At 42.0% G+C, this 22218-nt stretch overlaps 2 protein-coding genes across 3 annotated transcripts in view; both read left to right on the plus strand.

The window, feature by feature from the left end:
* The window catches only part of LOC132829235 (arrestin domain-containing protein 5-like), a 45199-nt gene extending 44876 nt beyond the window's left edge, over positions 1 to 323 (plus strand). Inside the window, exon 4 of the mRNA XM_060846605.1 lies at positions 184 to 323. Within this exon, the coding sequence (XP_060702588.1) occupies positions 184 to 323 (140 nt within the window). The remainder of the gene's footprint in view (positions 1 to 183) is intronic.
* ticam1 (TIR domain containing adaptor molecule 1) lies at positions 32 to 22090 on the plus strand. 2 transcript variants are annotated; one of them, XM_060846216.1, is made up of 2 exons: positions 32 to 396; positions 17784 to 22090. In XM_060846216.1, exon 2 carries the CDS (start codon positions 18007 to 18009, stop codon positions 20119 to 20121), a length of 2115 nt encoding a protein of 704 aa, XP_060702199.1. In that variant the 5' UTR covers positions 32 to 396; positions 17784 to 18006; the 3' UTR covers positions 20122 to 22090. The 2 variants fall into 2 exon arrangements, with proteins under 2 accessions (XP_060702199.1, XP_060702200.1); XM_060846217.1 differs by having other exon boundaries at positions 32 to 324.
* The last annotated feature ends 128 nt before the right edge of the window (positions 22091 to 22218 follow it).

The following is a 22218-nucleotide window of genomic DNA, read 5'->3' on the forward strand; positions in this document are numbered from 1 at the left end:
TGGAATCTCGCCAAACTCTGTGGGCGCCATAGAAATGCAAGTCTTAGTATCAAGTGGAATTGTTTTCAGAGGCGGGAGCATGCCTTAGCAAAGGGCTTGAATCCCTGTGCAGGGAGGAAGGTCCTCACCTTCTCAGGATCCCCCGGGGTGTCTCTGCTTTCGTTTTGTTGGGTTCGCCATCAGGTGCTGTCACTGCCCTCGTCAGCAAACAGCGATTCGGAAACAGGTCGGTTCTGGCTTTGTGGGCGTTCTTCTGGCGAAGTGGTAGTGCCCCGACCTTTGGGCACAAGAGGACGGCGTTCAAGTACCGCCTGCAACCCTGAGGTGTGTTTTATATATAAAAAAAAATCCTCTGGATCAGGGGGAAATAGCGCCAGCGGACCAGACAAGTGAGAGGTAAGTGTCTGGAGGACAGCAGTCGGGGAGATGAAGGCTTCTCTGTCCAGGCCGGGGGCAGTCCCGAACCTGCTCCGCGCGGCCCGGCTGCAGTTTCATTTCCATCTCCTCCACAAACTTGAGATCTTTCCCCACTCACCCCCGGGGGCAGCCTTGGAAGCTTATTTAAAGGCGTTTTGGGGAAGCGTTCAGGGGAGGGGGAAAAATGCACACTCACCAAAAAAATAATCATGCGGGTCAGCCAGCAACACGCATACAGACAGGCGTTGAGGGGAAAAGAAACAGTCAAAAGGAAAGGGGAGAGGCTTGGACACCATCGAAGGTCAGGGAAAAGTAAAATGATTTCACTTTAGATTGGGAATTTTGCCATCCATGGTACAGAGAGCAGAGCCGGGGAGGGTACTGAGTACAACAAAGTATTTCATATCACTCACCAAAAGACAGGCTTGTAGCTAGGATCCATGTGTTACACCCCCTTCCCTCTTTTATCTGGGATCGGAATAGGTTTAGTCCACAGCTACGTTCACGCCCTTAGAGATGGAGGATGTGGTGTCTCCATGCCTTTAGAGAGAGGTGGACACTGCAGGGAGTAGAGTGCCCTTCCAACACCATTTTTGATTTAACCTCCCTCTCTCTCTCCTTTGATGGTCTGCATAAATTAATCAATTGTAAAGCACAGGTGATTTACTAGCCATGTTTAATAGATTAAAATTTTTTAAATTTATTTTTTATTTCAAAAATATACTTTATTCATAAAATATTCATAAAATAATTTGATACACTGTACATTAGGTAATGCCATACATATTTCCACATTTACATACACAGCTCAGAATTTTCATTATTACATACAGATCTGTGCATTTCTCACTCATATATTGAGCTGAGGTGTCAGCAGAGCCCAAATGACTGCATGGGCCCCCGGATCTTCTTTAGACAGGCAGATGTTAAATGGTGGTCTTTCCCCACTGCGCCTTGGCGGCAGCTGCCCCAAGCTTCAGCGCGTCCCTCAACACGTAGTCCTGGACCTTGGAATGTGCCAGTCTGCAACAGTCAGTCGGGGTCAACTCCTTCAGCTGGAAGATCAACAGGTTTCGGACCACCCAGAGAGCGTCCTTCACCGAGTTGATGATCCTCCAGGCGCAGTTGATATTCGTCTCGGTGTGCGTCCCGGGGAACAGGCCGTAGAGCACGGAGTCCCGAGTCACGGCGCTGTTCGGGACGAACCTCGACAAATACCACTGCATTCCTCTCCAGACTTCCTCTGCATAGGCACATTCCAGAAGGAGGTGTATGACAGTCTCGTCCCCCCCGCAGCCGCTTCGAGGGCAGCGTGCGGTGCGGCTGAGAGTCCGGGCATGCATAAATGATCTCACAGGTAGAGCCCTTCTCACCACCAGTCAAGCCATGTCTTGGTGCTTGTTGGAAAGTTCTGGCGACAGTCTGCTTTGACAGTCTGCTCAGGGAACCACTCAACAGGATCCGCCCTCTCCTTTTCCCGAAGGGTCTCAAGGACGCTACGTGCTGACCACTTCCTGATGGATTGTGGTCAAAGGTGTTTTTCTTCAGAAATTTCTCCACGAAGGACAGGTTGTACGGAACGGTCCAACTACTTGGAGCGTTCCGCGGGAGCGAGGCCAGGCCCATCCTTCGCAACACCAGGGACAGGTAGAACCTCAGTACGTAGTGACACTTGGTGTTTGCGTACCGGGGATCCACGCACAGCTTGATGCAGCCACACACAAAGGTGGCCATCAGGGCGAGGGTGGCATTGGGAGTGTTTTTTCCCCCATTGCACCGGTCTTTGTACATGGTGTCTCTTTGGACCCGGTCTATCTTTGATCTCCACATGAAGTGGAAGATGGCCTGGGTGACTGCGGCAGCACAGGTTCTGGGGATAGGCCAGGCCTGTGCCACATACAACAATACTGAGAGTACCTCGCACCTGATGACCAGGTTTTTTCCTGCGATGAAGAGCAACCGTTGCTCCCATCTGCCTAGTTTCTGTCTCATCTTCCTGATCCGCTCCTCCCAAGACTTGGCGCACGCCCCAGCCCCCCCGAACCAAATCCCCAGCACCTTCAGGTGGTCAGTCCTGACAGTGAAGGGGATATATGATTGGTCGGCCCAGTTCCCGAAGAGCATGGCCTCGCTCTTGCCTCGGTTTACCTTGGCCCCCGAGGCCCGTTCGAACTGGTCGCAGATGCACATGAGTCTGTGCACGGACAGCGGATCCGAGCAGAAAACGGCGACGTCATCCATGTACAGGGAGGCCTTAACCTGTAGGCCCCCGCTGCCAGGAATAGTCACCCCTCTCAGGCTCGCATCCTTCCTGATGGATTCAGCAAATGGCTCTATGCAACACACAAACAAGGCAGGAGAGAGTGGGCAGCCCTGCCTGACTCCAGATCTTACAGGGAAGCTATCTGATTCCCACCCATTGATTGAGACTGCACTGACGATGTTGGTGTAGAGCAGTCTGATCCAATTGCAGATTCCCTCCCCAAAGCCCATTTTGGAGAGGACATCCCTCGTATATGTATGCGATATCCTGTCAAAGGCTTTCTCCTGGTCCAGGTTGATGAGGCAGGTGTCCACCCCCCTGTCCTGCACGTAGGCGATCGTATCCCTGAGGAGTGCGAGACTCTCAGAGATCTTCCCCGGTACAGCACAGGTTTGGTCAGGGTGGATCACCGCTCCCAGAGCAGACCTGACCCGGTTGGCGAATAGATTAAAAAATACCACGAGTGATTTGGTGATGGGGTAAAGAATGTTCAGTTTTGTGTAACAGCGTTGCTGGATATAAGGAGAAGAACAAGTTTGGTGAGTTGGAGAGTGGACTGTTGTTGAAGGAGGAAGCAAAGTTTGGGAAAGCCTTGTTGGAGGGGAACAGAAAGGTCACAAGGAATTTGATAGACTAGAGTTGAGACAGTGGAATGCTGTAAATTTAGTTGGATTTAGATTGAAGGGAGTGAGAGAAGTAGTGAAAATGGAATGGTTGATATGACAGTGGTAGATGTCCAATTAAAATGGCTGGAGGGTAAGGTGGAGGAGAATTAGGAAGGACAGCCAGAATGGCAGATTTACTGAGGGAGATGTCATTGGCCTCCTGGACAACAAAATAAGATACCGTGTTTACAACATCAGTTGAAAGAGCTATTCTGAGTTAGGATAAAAGGTCTTTCATAAGACATAGGAGCAGAAATTAGGCCTTTCGATCCATTGGCCATTCAATTATAGCTGATAAGTTTCTCAACCTCATTCTCCACATAATGTTGGATGCCCTTGACAATCAATAACCTATCCGTCTCTGACTTAATATACTCAATGGCCTGGCCTCCACAGCTTTCAGTGTCAATGAATTCCATAGATTCACCACTCTCTGGCTGAAGAAGCTTCTCCTCATCTCCTTTCTAAGTGTCTTTCCTTTACTCCTCATCTCTCCTGCTTATGGAACCATCTTTCCGTCTACTCTGTCCAGGCCATTCAGTATTCTGTAAGGGTCAGAAACAGCAAAATCGAGGAGAGGTTGTAAAAGACAAGATGATGAGAGAGGATTGGAAGAAAGAGAAGTGGAATTGTAGGGTGTTAGTTTTTGTTGCTTAAAAGGCTGAATTATTTTCTTAAACACTTGAAAGGAATGAGGGATGATATGGATTAGAAGCTAAATGATCTGAAATATTAAATGGACTAATTCTGCTGAAGATATACGTTCAGAGCATGTGGAATGCAATTAGAAAGAGATGGACTTCGATGTAATAAAGACATGGGAAAATCACCGTGTGAGGAATTAATGTACTTTGCAAGTTTTTAAGTTCTTATGTTAAAATTGTAACATTTGAAAATATATATTCAGATACAGTTAACATTTCTGATTGCTGATTTGTAGTCTTTATGGTAAAGCTAATTAGTGGTTATCCTAAATCCAATAATATAAATGGAAAAACCTATGATTTTGTGCAATAAAAAATAGCAATTTCACTGCAAATCAACAGGACTAATTAGAAAATAAATCAATTTGATTCCTAATCATCAATAAAATTCCTGCAGTCACATAAAATATTTTGAAAAATTGATTTGATATTATTGGATATTAGATTCTCTGCAAAAATCAGTAGCCTTCATGATAATATAAACCAAGTTGTTCCTGTTGTGAGCAATTGTGTAACAGTTGTATTTTAATGTTATGTAAATTAAAACTAAAATTGGTGTCACAGGACAAGAAATATTGTCAAACATATTAGCACAGAAATTTTGCCCCTAAGAAAGATGACATTTAGCTTTTCTTTCTATGTTTCTAAGAATTATGGACATTATAGAATATAAACAAGTGTTAGGAAAATATAACATGCTTCGTTTACTGTTCACAACAGAAGGAAATACAATGAGTACTTTCATGCCATTTCTGTATTAGTATTGCTGTCTCCCAGCATTCCATACTGGTATTTCCATGCTGTGCAGCTGACCCTTGCTGTAGCACTGGGAATCCAAAAAGGGAATTTTGTCTACTAATGGATTACTTGGAGAGAAGAGGTTATATATAGAAATGTGGAGAGCTTTAAAGACACTGTAACCTATCGAGAGTTTTAGGTAACATCAGGGTCTCAAGAGTGAAGCTTTATCTGTTTGTGAACCCTGAGTCTTCTTGATTAGATTAGATTAGATTACTTACAGTGTGGAAACAGGCCCTTCGGCCCAACAAGTCCACACTGACCCGCCGAAGCGCAACCCACCCATACCCCTACATTTACCCCTTACCTAACACTACGGGCAATTTAGCATGGCCAATTCACCTATCCCACACATCTTTGGACTGTGGGAGGAAACCGGAGGAAACCCACGCAGACACGGGGAGAACGTGCAAACTCCACACAGTCAGTCGCCTGAGTCGGGAATTGAACCCGGGTCTCAGGCGCTGTGAGGCAGCAGTGCTAACCACTGTGCCACCGTGCCGCCCACAATTGTTGCCTTGAACTCACCCCTAGTACCAGCATTATAATAAAATTATCATTAAACATTAAATAAATTTAACCACCTGGAAATACTGAACAGGCTGTATAGTCCTTGAGGTACAAATGGTGATTGTAGAAGCTCCAGTTTCTTCCCATTTCATTGATGACTATGAATCTTTCCTGATTTCCCTGCTTACATTGTGTTGGAAGGATTTACAAGCTGATACTCAGTCTGTTTAGTTGTGTTACGAATATGCCTTCCTTGACTGCTAAGTGCTGGAGTGGTATGTCTGGTTCAGCAGTCACAGCCGAGTTTGATTCCAGGTCAGATGACTGTCTTTGTAGAGTTTACATGTTCTCCCCATGTCTGCATGGCTTTCCTTTGAAGAAGGCGTTTGGTATGCTTTCTTTTATTGGTCAGAGTATTGAGTACAGGAGTTGGGAGATCATATTGCAGCTGTACAGGACATTGGTTTGGCCACTTTTGGAATATTGCGTGCAATTCTGTTCTCCTTCCTATCGGAAGGATATTGTGAAACTTGAAAGGGTTCAGAAAAGATTTAAAAGAATGTTGCCAGAGTTGGAGGATTTGAGCTACAGGGAGAGGTTGAATAGGCTGGGACTGTTTTCCCTGGAAGGTCAGAGGCTGAGGGGTGATGTTATAGAGGTTACTAAATTCATAAGGGAGATGGGTAGGATAAATAGACAAAGTCTCTTCCTTGGGATGGGGAAGTCCAGAAGGTTTAGGGTGAGAAGTGAAAGCTATCAAAGAGACCTGAGGGGCAACGTTTTCATGCAGACAGTGGTATGTGTATGGAATGAGCTGCCAGAGGAAGTGGAGGCTGGTACAATTGTAACATTTAAAAGGCATCTGGATGGGTATATGATTAGGAAGGGTTTGGAGGGATATGGGCCGGGTGCTGGCAGGTGGGACTAGATTGAGTTGGGATATCTGGTTAGTATGGATGGGTTGGATTGAAGGGTTTGTTTTCAAGCTGTACATCTCTATGACTATCCTCCAGTTTCCTGCCACAGTCCAAAGACGTGCAAGTTGGGTGGATTGGCGACATTAAATTGCCCATAGTGTTCAGGCATGTGTTGGCAAGGTCATTAGCCGTGGGAAATGCAGGGTTGTGGGGGAATGGGTCTGGATGGCATGCTCTTTGCTGTGGATGTATTAGGCTGACTGGCCTGTTTCCACACTTTGGGGATTCTATGAGCAGCACAATACTGCAGCACAAGACCTGATTTGGTGATGTAATATGAGTTTTTAATTTATGAATGGATTTAATAGTGGTGTGGAGACGCTGTTTTCACTTCTGACGCTTTGAGAAACCAGACGCCATATGTTTAAGATGTCCACTAATAAATGCCATAAGGAGTGCAGGAGAAACATTTGAATATGGAACTTTGACCTCTAAACATCAAGGCCAGCAACCTGAAAGATCCCTTGGGTTCTCTTCAAATTTATAGAGTCATAGTCATAGATTTGTACAGCCAGGAAACAGACCCTTGGTCCAACCCGTTAAAGGGATTTTGTGCAGAAACAATCTTTCTAACATAAAATTAGAACATACATTGCCTGTTATCATATGAAGTAGTTGAAGTGAATAGGATAGATATACAGTAGCGCCTCGACTTACAAACTTAATCCGTTCCGAGACCCGGTTCGCGAACCGAAAAGTTCGTGAACTGAATCAATTTTCCCATTGTTCGGATATTTCCGGAGTCTTTTCTCTTTTTTGTCTCTTGGAGGTTGGTGATGCCACAAGAAAACGATCCAGAGAAACTTGTTTTTTCCTTTGTTGCAGAATTTTCCGAAAATGGGACATCCCATTGTCATTTAAAATGTTCACCTTCGTTCGTACCTTGAATTTTGTAGTACATTGAAGCAAACTTTTACGTACAATCCTGTTCGTAAACCGATTTGTTCGTGAATGGGGTAGTTCGTATGTTGAGGCCCTACTGTATTTCAATGTGAGAATATGTGAGATGAAACGAAATAGAATGTACTGATGAGGTGAGATGAAGAGAGTTAGGAGAAGGCTTGTCTGGACTATTAATGAAATCAAAGACCACTTGGGCTGAATGGTGTGTTTTCATACTGGAACTGCAATACACACACTTCAATATCAGCTAGGCTGGGAAGGGGTAAGAGAATGGATGGGATTGTATTGTTTTTTCCTTGCAGTGGCTTCTCATGTTAATCTACCTTCCTGCGGTGTGGTCACCTTAGTGGTGGCTCTTCTGTGATAACTTGCCTCAGTGGTTGTTGTTTGGACACTACCTTGAACATATACATTTAAAAATTGCAGTTTAGGGGAGAAGATAGGAGACTGGGACCAGCTGTGTAGCACTTGCAAGACCCTGACATGCACATGGTTACCCAAATTGCGACCTTCTGTATTCTGGTCGTTTCTTTGACTGTTAAATTGCTAAATAATCTGTTTCAGTAGTGTTGCTAGAGGTACAACATATCAAGGGAATGTCCTTGCTCTAACCTAAGGAAGAGGAAGAAAACATCGAAAGTGAAAGACACATCTGTCAGTGCTGCTACAGTGGAGTTGAGTAGCAGAAATCTTCATCTTTGTAATTATAGTTTCTTAGCTCTGGCATCATCCAGGAGAACATTTGATAGATGTGATCTTTTGTGACATTAATGTCTACTCTGTAACCAGATTCCCAAAACCTTATACCCACCTGTTATACCCATGTACAGATAATGGTAGATATTTATTAGCATCAGAATTCATTGATTTTTTTGGATTCTTTATGGGAATCATTGGCTGTGATTGACTCATTTAGCAAGTCCTTAGGATCTGGAATGCATTGAGCAAGTCAAATGTGGACCTTTTGTTTCTGTTTAGTTCAGTTTCATATGGGGTACTATATTTCCCATTGACGGACAGGTGAGACTTTGTGTCACTATCAGACTGGGCAATACTGTTAACCAACAGGAATACAGGTAGCCCCTACTATCCAAAAGTAGAGCATTCCCAGGAACTCCTCATAAGCTGAAAATAGAATAAAGCAAAGGTGCATGATTTATATGGGAAATAGTATCTCAGTTTTGCGTAAAAGCGAAAATCCTCTTCGGATTTGCGAAAACAGGTACTAATGTGGGTCTTTCATAAAAGTGAAATTGCGTAAAGCGAACGTTTGAAAAGCAGGATATAGCTGGAGTTGAATGGTTTCAGCTAACTAATGTTAGTTGTTAAACTATATTAGCTTCACCAATCTAACCTTTGCACTATTGAATACCTTGATGCTGCACAAGTTAGTATCAGGACTCGTGCTGCAGTTGTGTGACCTTCACCTAAAGCAATGGACACACAAAAAGCATTGGCCAAGGAATCCCAGATCGCTGTCTGAGTTTCCCAGCTATTAGTTGGATGAAAAACTCGAACGTTATCGGGTCATAGATTTCAAACCAATGGCTTTGTACTTGATTGTGGGATAGTCATAAAGAATAGTAATAAGGGGAAATTGCTGGAGAAAAGGTAGAGATAATGAAGGTAAAGATTAGATTACTAACAGTGTGTAAAATGGCCGTTCAACCCAACAAGTCTACACCGACCCTCCGAAGAGCAACCCACCCAGACCATTCCCCTCCATTTACCCCTTCACCTAACACTACAGGCAATTTAGCAGCATTCACCTAACCTGCACATTTTTGGACTGTGGGAGGAAACTGGAACACCCAGAGGAGACCCACGCAGACACAGGGAGAATGTGCAAACTCCACATAGATAGTTGCTTAAGGTGAGAATTGAACCCGGGTCTCTGGCGTTGTGAGGCAGCAGTGCTAACCACTGTGCCACCATGCCGCCTAAAACAAGTTTGTAAATCATTTTACAAATTCCACAGTAGGCTTCTGTAGCCACACAGTGAAATTGGTAACATTCTTTCTTTGCTATCAGTAGAAACATTTTTTGTGTTTCAGCACCATTTCAGTGAAAGAAAACAAGAGTGACTAATTTGGGAGTGGTAGGATCGACAATGTTTCCCTCTCTCTTGTCACTCAGATTCTTTCCCTCTATTTTATTTTCTTGTTCGGTTCAGTGTCTACATCCCCATTCCATTCATGACTTTCCTTAGGTGTCATATTGTTTCCTGAAATCTCTGTCTTGTACAGTTTCTATTCCTACCATAGAGTGTCATACCAATTCTCTGCTCGTCTGTCCTTCCCAACGGCAAATATTAAAAGGAGGCCCGATAATTTTTCTTGTGAAAAAAGGTGAGTATGTTGAAGGGTCTTTTGTTTCAACCATTTCAAAAGCGACGCAGGCTAAGGCCTGAGAGTAGTTTCTAGATGCTGTTATTGTGTGGCCTTGGGGGATGAGGGGAAAACCAAACTGAGATAGTAGTGAATATGAAATTTCACCAAAAACATTGCATTTCAAAGCAACTTATAACACATTGTGTCCGACTGAAATTTGGTATCAGTTGTAACCTTTTAATAATGGAGAGTTATTGTGAAAACAATAAAAGTACTGCGGATACTGGAAATCCGCAGAAATAAAAACAAAAATTTTTTGAAAAACTCAGCAGGTCAGGCAGCATCTGTGGAGAGAAAGCAGAGTTAATGTTTCAGGTCCAGTAACACTTCTCCAGAATTATCGTGAGCTTGGTTTGACTATCGTACCTTGGCACAACTCCAGTTGGTGTCATGAGATATAAAAGTTCTCCTTCCTAAACATGTCAGTGTTTTTGCAGGGATTGGAGCCTTCTTTATTTTTACAAGTGTGGTTTTATTGGCCATACACAGTATTTGGAATTAGGGGAGAAGTTGCCTCTATCTAAAGATGTCTCTAAGGCTGTGTTGATGGTCACCAAATTTTACACCTTTATATTTAGGATTTGATACACATTGATTGAAGTTAAAGTGTTCAATAGTACATTTGGTGTGGTCAGGGCCTGGGGAAGGGAGTACATTAGGTGTTAATTACTGGGATCCCACCCTATGTCTTAAGGCAAGCTCAGCAGAACTGCCCTCTCTTCTAAGAGAGAACCAACCAGAGCAACGTCATCCTTGTAGACAGATCAGGAAATATTTTTCTCCTAAACTGTTGAGTGTCTTTGAAATTCGCTCTCTCAAATGACAATGAATGTGGAACCGTTAATTATTCTTAAGGCAGAGGTAAATTTACAATTACAAAGGAGATGAAAGATGATTGGAGGTGTGCTGGAATGTAGAACTGAGGTTAAACTCATCAGCCATGGTCTTATTGAATGCTAGAGCAGCCTTGAAAGGCCAAGTGGCCAACTCTTGTTTCCTGTTTGTATGTACCTAAGAGAGACAGAATCTGAGAATCAGCTCCTCAGATTAAATTCTGTCTCTCTCATTTTTCAACAATCACAGGCTGTTCCTCGCCTGGGTCCAAACCTCAGGGTTGCAGTCGCCTGGGTGTAGGGATTGCTGTTGTCTGGGTCCTGAGGTATATGTGGGTAGGAGGGGAGGGCGATGGAAGGGGAGAGGAGGGTGGTGCAAGGAGAAGAGCAGGCTGCAGGAACTGGTGATGGAGGTCACAGGTGATGAGGAGGGAAGAGTCTGCAGGGGATGTAGGGAAAGGGGAGAGGCTGCACGTTGGGGTGATAAGAAAGAGGTTCAAAAGTGGAGGGAAAAAGGAGAAGTTTGAAAGGTGCATCAAGATTGAAGAGCTTAAAATTTATTGCCAGAAGAAAACTCAGTTAACTGGGACCCAGGAAAACTTGAATGTTGAAATGATTACCCGTTAGATTTTTGTGATATATAGGTTCCCCCCGTTCCCAGGGTTGTTTGGTGTGGGGGGTGATATGTTCCAAGACCTACTGCGGATGCTCGAAACCGCAGATAGAAGTGAACCTAATCATTTAAATGGGAAATTTGCCTCCCCAACAGGCCCCTGGAATTATTTCTGGACAATTCCATGTAATATTTTCGGGCCGCAGATAACTGAAACTGTGGAAACTGAATCTGTACATATGGGATTTCTACTCAAAAAAACCTCCTAAATCCATTTGTGCTGCAGAATCTAGAGTCTATCTCCATTTAAATAATATTCAGCTCCTCTATTCCTCCTGCCAAAGTGTATAACCTCCTATTTTTTCCACATTAGATAGCATTTGGCAAGTTTTTTTTCCTACACACTTAGCCAATCTCTATCTCTCTGTAGACTTCTTGTGTCATCCTCATTACTTGCCTCACCACCTGTTTTGTCTGTAATCTTGATGATAGTGCATTCACTTCCATCAATCAAGCCTTGTATTATAAATAATTATGGCCCCAGAAATGATCTGTAATACTAGTTAGCTGATGAAAGAGCAGTGCTGTGAAAGCTCGTACTTCTAAATAAACCTGTTGGACTATAACCTGGTATTATGTGATGCTTAACTTTGTCCACCCTAGTCCAACAGCAGCACCCCCACATCATTTTGTTTTGTCATCTTTTGTCGATTTTTAAAACTTTCCTAATTCTTTGATTTCCCACTAATCATTGCCACATTGCAGGCATTTAACTTCCAATTTGATGCTGTTCTTGATGTCCCTTGTTAACCATTGCTGTTTTACCCCTTGTTCCTCACTGGGACATATCTTTGCTGTGAGTCGTGAGCTAATTTTTATACATCTGCCATCGTTCATCAACCAACTTTTCTATCAAATGCCTTCCTAGTCTCCTGCAGCTAATTCTGCCCTTATTTCCATATAATTATCCATGTTTAGGTTTAGAACATTTGTTCCCAACTGTAGTGATTGGAACGAAGGCCAGGTGGATCTCATTGACTGTGACGTCCTTGATTGGAGTTGTTAACCTGGCCAATCAGGGAGCCTGGCTGAATAGAAGATTCAGAGAGTCTCCTCAGTCTTGGGACTGGCTCTGAGCAATCTAGTCAGAGTCCACAGACTGCAGTAAATAAAAGGTGACATGGTGACAGGATACCTGCCTCCTTGGAATTATTTCACCAACCCAAGTTTCTAATTCTCAAAGTGAATGTGAAATCCTACCATGTTATGATCTCTGTTCCCGGGGGCTCATTTATTCTGGGATAATTTACTAAATTTGTCTTATAACTAACTACTAGATCCAATTAGCCTGATCCCTGGTTGGATTCATAGCATATTGTTCTGGGAAACTATCCTAAATACAGTCTATGAATTCTTCATCATGGTTACCTTTGCCAATTTGATTTTCCTAATCCATATGAAGATTAATGTCTTCCAGGCTTAATGGACTGCTGTTATATATGCCCTCATTATGGCTTGATTTCTTCTTTGACATACAGAACATCCTTTGCTCAAGGCATCTATAGATTATTCCCAGTGTCTTCTTCTACTTTTTTTTATGTCCATCCATATGATTTCTGTATCATCTGATCCAAGAGAATTCTATCTCATCTAAACCAAAGCCATGCTGCCTCTCTTCCCTTCCTATCTGTCCTTTTGAAATGTCACATACCCCTGAATATTTAGTTCCCAGCTTTGATCTCTTTATAACCATATAACAGCAATGGCTATAAAATCATGACCAACTGATGAAGGAGCAGCGTTCTGAAAGCTAGTGCTTCCAATTAAACCTGTTGGACTATAACCTGGTGTTGTGTGATTTTTAACTTTGTACAACCCAGTCCAACACTGGCTCATCCAAGTTATAAAATCATGTGTATTAATCTCTATTTATACGGTTAGTTCATTTCTTTTGTTCTGAATACTATGTGCATTCAAGAAAAGAACCATAGATTTGGCTTTATTCTCGGTGTCCATTTTTCCTACTTTTTTTTGCTTGTATATTCTGTCCCTTCTTGTCCATTCTGGATATCATTGTTAAAACAGCTGCCCAGCAATGCTGCCATCTCCTTCTGCTTTGTAAACCTATGTTTCTCCACTCCTAAACACCCCCCTCCCCAAATAGTTACAAGCCCTCTCTACAGCCCTTATGCAGGTCACCAGTCTGAATGAAGCCAACACAGTTGTACTACCTGCTTTACTGTGCTCATGAACTGAACCTCATTCCCCCCACATGCATTTAAATACTTTGTTTACCCTAAGCCAGTTTGCCATGTTAGTCACCCTGAGGCTATCACCTTGGAGGTTTAGCTCCTAACTATTGAAAATTTTTCAGCAGAGCCTCCTCCCCAGTCCTATCAGTGTTGTTTGTAACAATGTAGATGATAACAACTTGATCCTTCCCCTTCTGCACCAAGTTCCTCTCCAGTCCTGAGGAGATAATCATAGAATCTTGACAGTGTGGAAACGGGCCACTTAGTCCAACAAGTCCACGCTGGCCCTCCGAGAGTAACCCACCCAGATCCATTCCCTGTTCTGGAACTGTACATTTCCCCTGACTAATGCACCTAGCTTACACATCCCTGAACACTATGGGCAATTTAGCATGGCCAATTCATCTAACCTGCACACCTTTGGGCTATGGGAGGAAACCCATGCAGACACAGAGAGAATGTGCAAACTCCACACAGACAGTCACCCCAGGCTGGAATCGAACCCAGGTCCCTGGTGCTGTGAGGCAATAGTGCTAACCACTGAGCCACCATGCCACCCTGTCTTTAACTCTGGCATTGAGCATGCAATGCAGCCTTTGGGACTCATGCTCCTGGTTGAAGGATCAAATCTATTCTCCTAATTATACTGTCCCCAACCACTACCAGATTCCTATTTCCTCATCCCACTCGAATGGTCTTCTGTACCATGGTGTGAGATACCTCATCCTCCTTGACATCCCCATTCTCATCCACATAGGTTGCAAAGACCTCATTTATGCTGGAACAATTACAGGGAGTGAGGCCCCACGAGAGCTGCCCTTTTGGGTCCCCACATGTGTCTCACCTACAATCACCTCCACCTGTCCTTGATCACAGCCCAACTTTGAATGACCTAATTGAGTGCCTCCTGGAGCAAAGTATCCAGGTGACTTTCCCCCTCCCTGATATGGTGCAGTGTCTACAGCTCAAACTCCAGAGCCCCATCTTACATCTAAAGTTGCTCAACCTGCAAACGCTTGTTATTGATGTGTTCAATGTTGATCCTGGTGCCCTCACAGATCTCACATCATCCAACCTGCTATCTGTATCCAATTTACTGAAGTTATTAACTACAATTACTCCGGTACTCTTGCTGTTTATACTTTATTGTATGTCCTTTTTTTAATGCACTAGTATCAATCTCATACCTAACAAGCTATTAAAAAAAAACAAGGAAAAGACCTGAATGTGAATTAGAAACATTACTTTTCCTTTAAAGGCTAGAGAGACTCACCAATCATCTGCTTTATTTTGGCAAAAATCAACTGAACACTTCTCTCCTTCCTCTGCTCAATTCCTTCAGCTGCTGGACTCCCACAGATTTAAAAAAAAGTACTTGTTTACAGATGTTATGACTTCACACTTGCATCTTATTTTTAACTGAAGTTGTTTAATATATCATTCCAACCCCATGACACTGTAACACCTTTACTATAAATTCTGTGTCGTATGGTCCTGTTCCACAACCACCTGATTAAGAGGCAGTGTCTCGAAAGCTAGTGCTTCCAAATAAACTGTTGGACTATAACCTGGTGTTGTGTGATTTTTAATCTTATTGTAAGAAGCATTCAAGTGCTCAGTGGTGCTGAGTTAGCTACTTAAATTTGTTTGCAACACAGAGGACCTATCTCACTCAGTAAATGAGGATCCAGTTTCAGCCAGTTCTTAATTAGACTCTTTCAATGCACCACCTGAAAATAAGCCTACTCAAAGCTTGCATTTCTCTAAAGCAAACTACAAATTACAATCTATTGAAGATTTAAATACCTACATACTCAGCAAATGCATGCTCACTTACTCTAATGCTGCATTTGATTTCCTTGCAGAATTATGTTCCCAATTGGAAAGGCCTAGCTCACTCAGAGAAGTGTCTCACTTGCAGAGAGAAAAAAGGAAAAAACAATTTGGGGTTGGATGGCAGTGGTTGAACTGACAGAATTTCTTTTGGAAATAACTGGACAGGCCTGATGGATTGAATGATTTCCTGAGTTGCACTATTCTATTATCTATGTCTCAAAATGCATCAGAAAGTTGCTTAATGAGACCTGTCAAGAGTTAAAAATTGGGGTTGTTGGATATTGACCCATTATTTCTCTTCCTGGCCCTGTGTGTGGTGAATGTGACTGAATTGCTAGGGAGACTGTTGTGGGAGTGGTTTGAATAGGATTGTGAATCACAATGATCTGCTACCACCCAAGGTGCAGATTAAACACCTTTACATCATTAAATCCTATTGTACAATACTAGAAACGTACAGTTGGAATCCTGAGGGGTGATACAGTATATTGATGTGAAACTAGATTCTTAATCATCAACACAATTTGTCATCTCAATACAAGGGGAGGCAATGGCCTAGTGGTATTATCACTTGACCGAAATTAGAGACCCAAGTAATGTGCTAGGGACCTGGATTTGAATCCAGCTATGGCAAATTCTTAAATTTGATTAGATTAGATTACTTAGATTAGATTACTTACAGTGTGGAAACAGGCCCTTCGGCCCAACAAGTCCACACCGACCCGCCGAAGCGCAACCCACCCATACCCCTTACCTAACACTACGGGCAATTTAGCATGGCCAATTCACCTGACCCACACATCTTTGGGCTGTGGGAGGAAACCCAAGCAGACACGGGGAGAACATGCAAACTCCACACAGTCAGTCGCCTGAGGTGGGAATTGAACCCAGGTCCCTGGTGCTGTAAGGCAGCAGTGCTAACCACTGTGCCACCGTGCCACCCTAATTTGAATTCAGTTTTGAAAAAATTTGGAATTAAGAATCTAACGATGACTACAAATCCACTGTTATGGAAACACCATCTGGTTCATGAATGTTCTTTAGGAAGGTAATTAACATACCTTAGCTAGTCTGGCCTTCATGTGTCTCCAGACCCAGAGCAATGTGGTTGACTCTTAACTGCTCTCTGGACAATTAGAGATGGGCAATCAATGCTGGCCTAGCCAACCACACCCTAATCCCATTAATGAATTAAAAATAAACATCTTCATGTCAACAACATTGGAATGAGAGTAGGTCATGTAGCCTTTTGATTTGCACCTAATCCCCTGTTCAGTTAAGTCATGGCTGATTTGTGAGTTAACTTCATATAACACCTTAGGCTTTTTTTTTGTTAATAAATACTTATCAATTTCAAATTTAAAAATAACAATTGGTGCCTGGCAACAGTGGCCTTATGTAGAATATTTCTTCATTTAATTCCTGAAAGGTCTAGCTCTATTTTTTAGACTACATTCCCTAATCCTAGACTTGCCAATTGGTGGATCTAGTTCCTTTCTACTTTATCTGTTTCCTTTAATATCAGGAGATGTTATGCAGAGAACCAGACAGATTGCTACAGGAAGGGAAGGAAGAACAAGGATGTTAATTCTAGCATCAGTTTTAATGAATGTTTGGGCAGCTTAAATCTCTCAACTTTTCATCCAAATATGAACAATGATACAGAGGTGCATAATACCCAGTTGATTTGAAATTTGCAGTTTGGATCAGTCAGTAGCAGTCTGACCTCTGTTTCACTAGTTTGTGTATATAATCTAAAAATGTTAACTCTATTTCTCTCATATATTGTTGAAAGACATTGAGTTAAGTTTGGTTTACAGCAAAAATACTTCTAATATCTTCAATGGAACTAACATAATAATAATAGGTATACATGTTCACTGATTTTTGTGTTGTTAAATTCTTCTGTTTTAAATCATGAATCATGTGGCTATATTTCAATAAATACCTTGGTTTTTGAATTTCCAAAACAAATAACCAAAATGTTATCAGTTTCTACCAAGATCATGATAATGGTATATTTATATCATGTAACACCCCCTCCCGTTTCTAAAACAGTTCAACATCTGGTGTATGAGGAGCAATGCCATGGGATGTTTTCTAACCATAATATATTTAATGGGGAAATAAGACTTCATGAATTTAGAGTATAATGAGAGGATTGTTTAAGTTTATTTTGTTTCTGTTGTATAAAGCAGAATTGTCCTAATGACACTATGGAACCAGATGTGGCTCATTGATATGATTCAATGTAGCAACGAACCACAACAATGAAAGATATGAATTTGAACACCAAATCGCATTGAGTTAGCTGGTTTCAACTGGAGTAACATTAGGCTCCTATAGTGCAATATGCGCAAAGATGGGCATCTTACTCTTGAGTGTCATTCATTGTCTCCCATTGTAATGAGAGTGTATGGGCATAATTGAAGGGAAGAGAAATCTATCCTGTGATATTCTCGATGGCTAATTCAGGTTCACACCTGAAGATTGGCTACCTAGCTATGGAATTGGTTCTCTGTACAAAAAAAGCATAAAATAGGAGAGAGAAACATGTACAGTATTAATTTTGAAAATGTTGTCAAAAAGAAAAATTATTATAGTGTTCCCTTTCTGTTTCAGACTGAACTGATGAAGCCTAGCAAAGTATCTTAATCAACCTAAGAAGTGGCATTACAAGTTGCCTTCACATCTGTAGACGAACAAACTTCACATCCAGTGATGCGCCTAAGAGATTAGCTTCCATTGTCAGATCAGCCTAAATGGAATTGGAAGTAAAGTCGTAATACAGGCTGGTTCCTTCATGTTCCATTAGGTTGATCCCAGCTTGACATTAGGTGCAATTATGGCAGAAGATTATGATCACATTCCATCTCTCGATGATTTGTTTCACATTTTGTCTGAAGTTGCTGAGCAAAGGTTGTTCAGCCTATGGTATAAGTTTTATTCTAACAACTCAAGAACTTCAAAAGTCCATCAACTACTTTATAGCATCATATCATTCTTCTTGAAAAAGACAGATGAGGCCGAGAGAGCAGCAATGTTAGTGTTAAATGAAATGCCAAATGACAGATCGGCTTTGTACATTCTCAACAAAATTCGAGGTTTAGCACAGCGAGAACAGAAAACATCTGAAATATCAAATGAAGAGTTTTCTGCAGAAGATGGTAATGTTCTCAAAGACGTGGCTTTGATGCTTGCATTGCTAGTGGAAGAAAATTTGTGCAACTCTTCCATGAGGAACCAAGCATGCCAAGCTGCCATCAAAGCATTCAAGTCCAACAGTCAAAACCACAGAATGGATCTTCAGGAACTTATTGAGGAATTTAGGTGGCAGTTTGGTCCCATATCTTTCGAAGGTGAGGAGAATGCTGAAGTATCAGCTCTGAAGTCAACTGAAGAACAAATTCCAAGTATAAGATCAACAATTGAATGCAGGACTAATCCAGTAACTGACTCACTGAACAATTCAGAAATTACAATTCCCACTCATTTTGAAATCAGTGCATCTCCCACTGCATCATTCATTTCCAATTCACACAGGGACAACTTAAATTCCCCAATAGCAAACTCTGAAGAGAGTACCGTTAACCTCAGTCATTCTATGAAAAGACAATTGAATCTGTCTTCTGACAAATCTTTGGGAGAGATGAAGGTGACCAATGGCATTGGAGTTAAATGTGTAAAACAGAAGAATGTTCCTTCAGCTTGTCTAATTGAAGGTTCTTCACACACACAAGTGAATGAAGTGAGACCAACAGAATGTACAGGAGAAAGAAACAGTAGCCAGTTAGTTAGTTCAAAGTCAAAAATGTCAGAGGACTGGGGGACAGGGAATGAAGAGCATACCAATTCCGTTTCACACGATCCTTCACTGGGAGCAACCAAGCTGCCAACAGGTGACCAGTCAAACTCCACTGAAACCACATCTGTAAAATTCAGTCCTTCAACACCACCTCCTCCGGCAGATGAGGAAATCTTTGAGAACAAATTTTACTCTTTTGTTGTCTTGCATGCCCGAGAAGATGCGGAAATAGCAGAAAATGTTCAGTTGAGACTAGAATCATTAGTGAAAATGGAGGGGGCAACGTTTTCTGAGGAATTCTCTCTTCCAGGACGATCTCCAATAAAGTGTATTGAAGATGCAATTAACAACTCTGCATTCACAATCCTCCTCCTCACGCACAAGTTTAACAGTCGCTGGGAAGAGTACAAGACCAATAGTGTTCTGATGCATTCAATTAGAAATGAGCACAAGTACAACACAGTCATTCCACTGCTACCGAAGAAGAATCGGATGTGTAAAAATGACATCCCTTTTGCACTGACTGCTATCAATAGTCTCGATGAGAATTCGAGACACTTTGAAAGACATGTAAAAAAGACATTTACTTGGAATGTACTTGAGAGGCATAAAAAGAGTTGGCTTCAAGAGCAAGAACGTAAACAGATAGAAGAAAAAACAGCACAGGCCCAAAAAGACTATCAAAGTGCCTTGAAAACCCTATCAGCTAACTGGAATTATATGCAGATTTGTAGCCAACTTGCACAGAGTTATCATCACTTCCAAGCAATGCATCCACCCCATCCTGGACCTGCTGCAGTTAATGGACATGCACAGCCTGTGCTACACCCACCACCTTATCCCAACCTCCCTGTATTTCCTGGGTTTAATATTCCTCTGTCACCTTTACCGAACCAACCAAATTTCAACCCGCAGTGTGCCATGTTCCAGATTATGCAACCACCCTTTCAGTTCATTAACCCTAGCAATAGCCAGGGAGGTCAAAATGTAAATGTCAGTAGTTCCACACAACAGCAAGGTCAAGGCACTAACATAATCCAGATTCAGCATGCCAAAAATGTACAGATAGGCGACTCTAACCAGATGACAATAACAGATTTGACTGAGAGTTGTGAGAGCACAGATGATGAGGACAGAGAAAGTGAGCACAATTAGATGTCTTGCAACTTTTTTTTCATTGGAGAAATCAAAGATCTGTAGGATTGTGGATTTTATTAAATGTACTCTCTGAAATGAAACTCAATGTAACCACCCGGCATGGCAGCTCAGCTGATTTCCAGTTTGCAGCTTCTCCCCATGTGTGCATTGGTTTCTGCCAGGTCCTCTGGTTTCCTTCCATGGTCCAGGGATATGCAGCTTGGGTGGATTAGCTATGATAAATGTAGGGTTAGGACAGGTTAGCGCTGGGTCAGGGTGGGGTGCAGTTCGGAGGGTCAGTGCAGATTCAATGGGTTGAATGATCTCTTTCCACACTGTAGGGATTCTGTGATTCCAAATGTAAATTTTCTTTCCCTTGGTGGTAACTGCTCTACAGAAACGTGACCGCTGACAAAGCAGAGCATCTGTTTTTATTATATAGTGTACTTTGCCACTCTGAGCTCAGTTCTCTAATTACTGCAAGGCTTTGACAGGAAAGCTGTACTTAGCCATGAGTTGCTGCAGCTTAGTCAATCTGCTCCTGATTGCAATCCACTGACTCTGTGTCTGATGAATGTGTATCAAAGTAGACAGTGTGGTGCTGATCCTTTCCACAATGCCACTGTCAGTCAATGAAGTAGAATGATCATTTGATCTTTGGAAAGAAGAAAATTACTGTCCAGCAGTGTTGAGACATACAGTAATGATGACTGAATGAATGCCTCAGTGGAAAAATAGCTGCTGAAAGAACTAATAACATTGTGAGGAAAAACATTTTTTCTACACATCCAGTAATTAAAATCTGAATTACATTTATTGAGAAGGTTGTCATGGACTAGTTGAACTGAAGCGTCTGTTTCCATGCTGTATGACTCTACGAGAAAGTGTGAGGGACCTTGCCAGTTGTATCTAGTTTCCTTGTGACGGCCACAGTAGCTTTATTTGATTCCTAAAATTGAACTACTTAAAATAATTAACTTAATCCTTTTTCTTGGGTTTTTCCAACTTCACCCTTGGTCATCATTATTACTGTGCATTAACTCTTGTTTCAAGCCAAATATTTGCATCGTAAAGTTGGTGGAGCTGGCATTGTTGATTGTTGACACAAGTTATCTGACTTTGTAAAACTTTTGAAAATCAACAACCCAGTCAGTACTGAACTGATACGGAGTTGTGCAAGTCACAAATCTTAGCTTCGCTTTTCACCTCTGGCCTCCCTCAAGGAGGCACATTTCAAGGTTACTGTTCATTTGTCCTAAGTGACCACCATTCATGATGTGCCCAAGCAGCAAGTCTGTTCCACAGTGACAAACATTCTAGCTGGTCCCTTCTGTCAATTAGAATTCAAGACTTGTTTCCAGCAAACAAAATGCTGGAAAGCTGCATGTAACCTGCAATGATGTATGATCCTTTAGGCTGAAATTACCCTTCTTGGGGAGCAGATAAAGTGAGCCCAGGCACTGATTAGGAATGCTTGGAGAAAAGTTTGGAATTAAATACTCTCAGCATCTGTAATATATTACTTGAACTAGGCAAATCTACAATATCCCAGGTTTCTGTTGATGTCTACCCAGGCAGTCCTGATTTATTTTAGATTTGGGAGTGGCAAGCAAGGATTCTTTCCACACAACACTGGATAATCCTCCCAGCCATTGCCCAAGTTTTTAAGGTAGTCCTAGCCAGATAAGCTGTGGACAGATTAACAGTGTTGAGCCCTTCTTAACCTCCAGCAGTGGCAATTTGCACCTTAGCTCTTGGGTTTAGTTTGAGAAAGCAGCGTAACCTTGCACACATTGTGTACACTCTAGATTAGAGAAACGGAAACTCTGTTAATGATTTTTCGGTAATTTAGGCTCTGAACGATGGGTTTCTTCTACTCAGGTTCCCAAATGATCAAAATTTGTTTAGAAAAATTGAATTTCCTGGTTACAAATGGTGAAAACACACTTAAATTGTTTGAGGGATAAATTTACAGAGCACAGGTTGCATCTCTAATTTTGTTTGACAATTAAAAATCTTTTTAATTGTCAAACAACATTTGAGAAGCAACCTGGGCTCTGTAAACTTTTAAGATTTTTAATTGTCCAGATGAACTATTAAAATGTGACTAACTCC

This window comes from Hemiscyllium ocellatum, chromosome 28, assembly GCF_020745735.1.
Source record: "Hemiscyllium ocellatum isolate sHemOce1 chromosome 28, sHemOce1.pat.X.cur, whole genome shotgun sequence".
Taxonomy (NCBI): domain Eukaryota; kingdom Metazoa; phylum Chordata; class Chondrichthyes; order Orectolobiformes; family Hemiscylliidae; genus Hemiscyllium; species Hemiscyllium ocellatum.

Bases quoted from the DNA above. Each gene is read 5' to 3' on its own strand.
- ticam1 (XM_060846216.1), top strand. From the start codon at position 18,007: ATGGCAGAAGATTATGATCACATTCCATCTCTCGATGATTTGTTTCAC.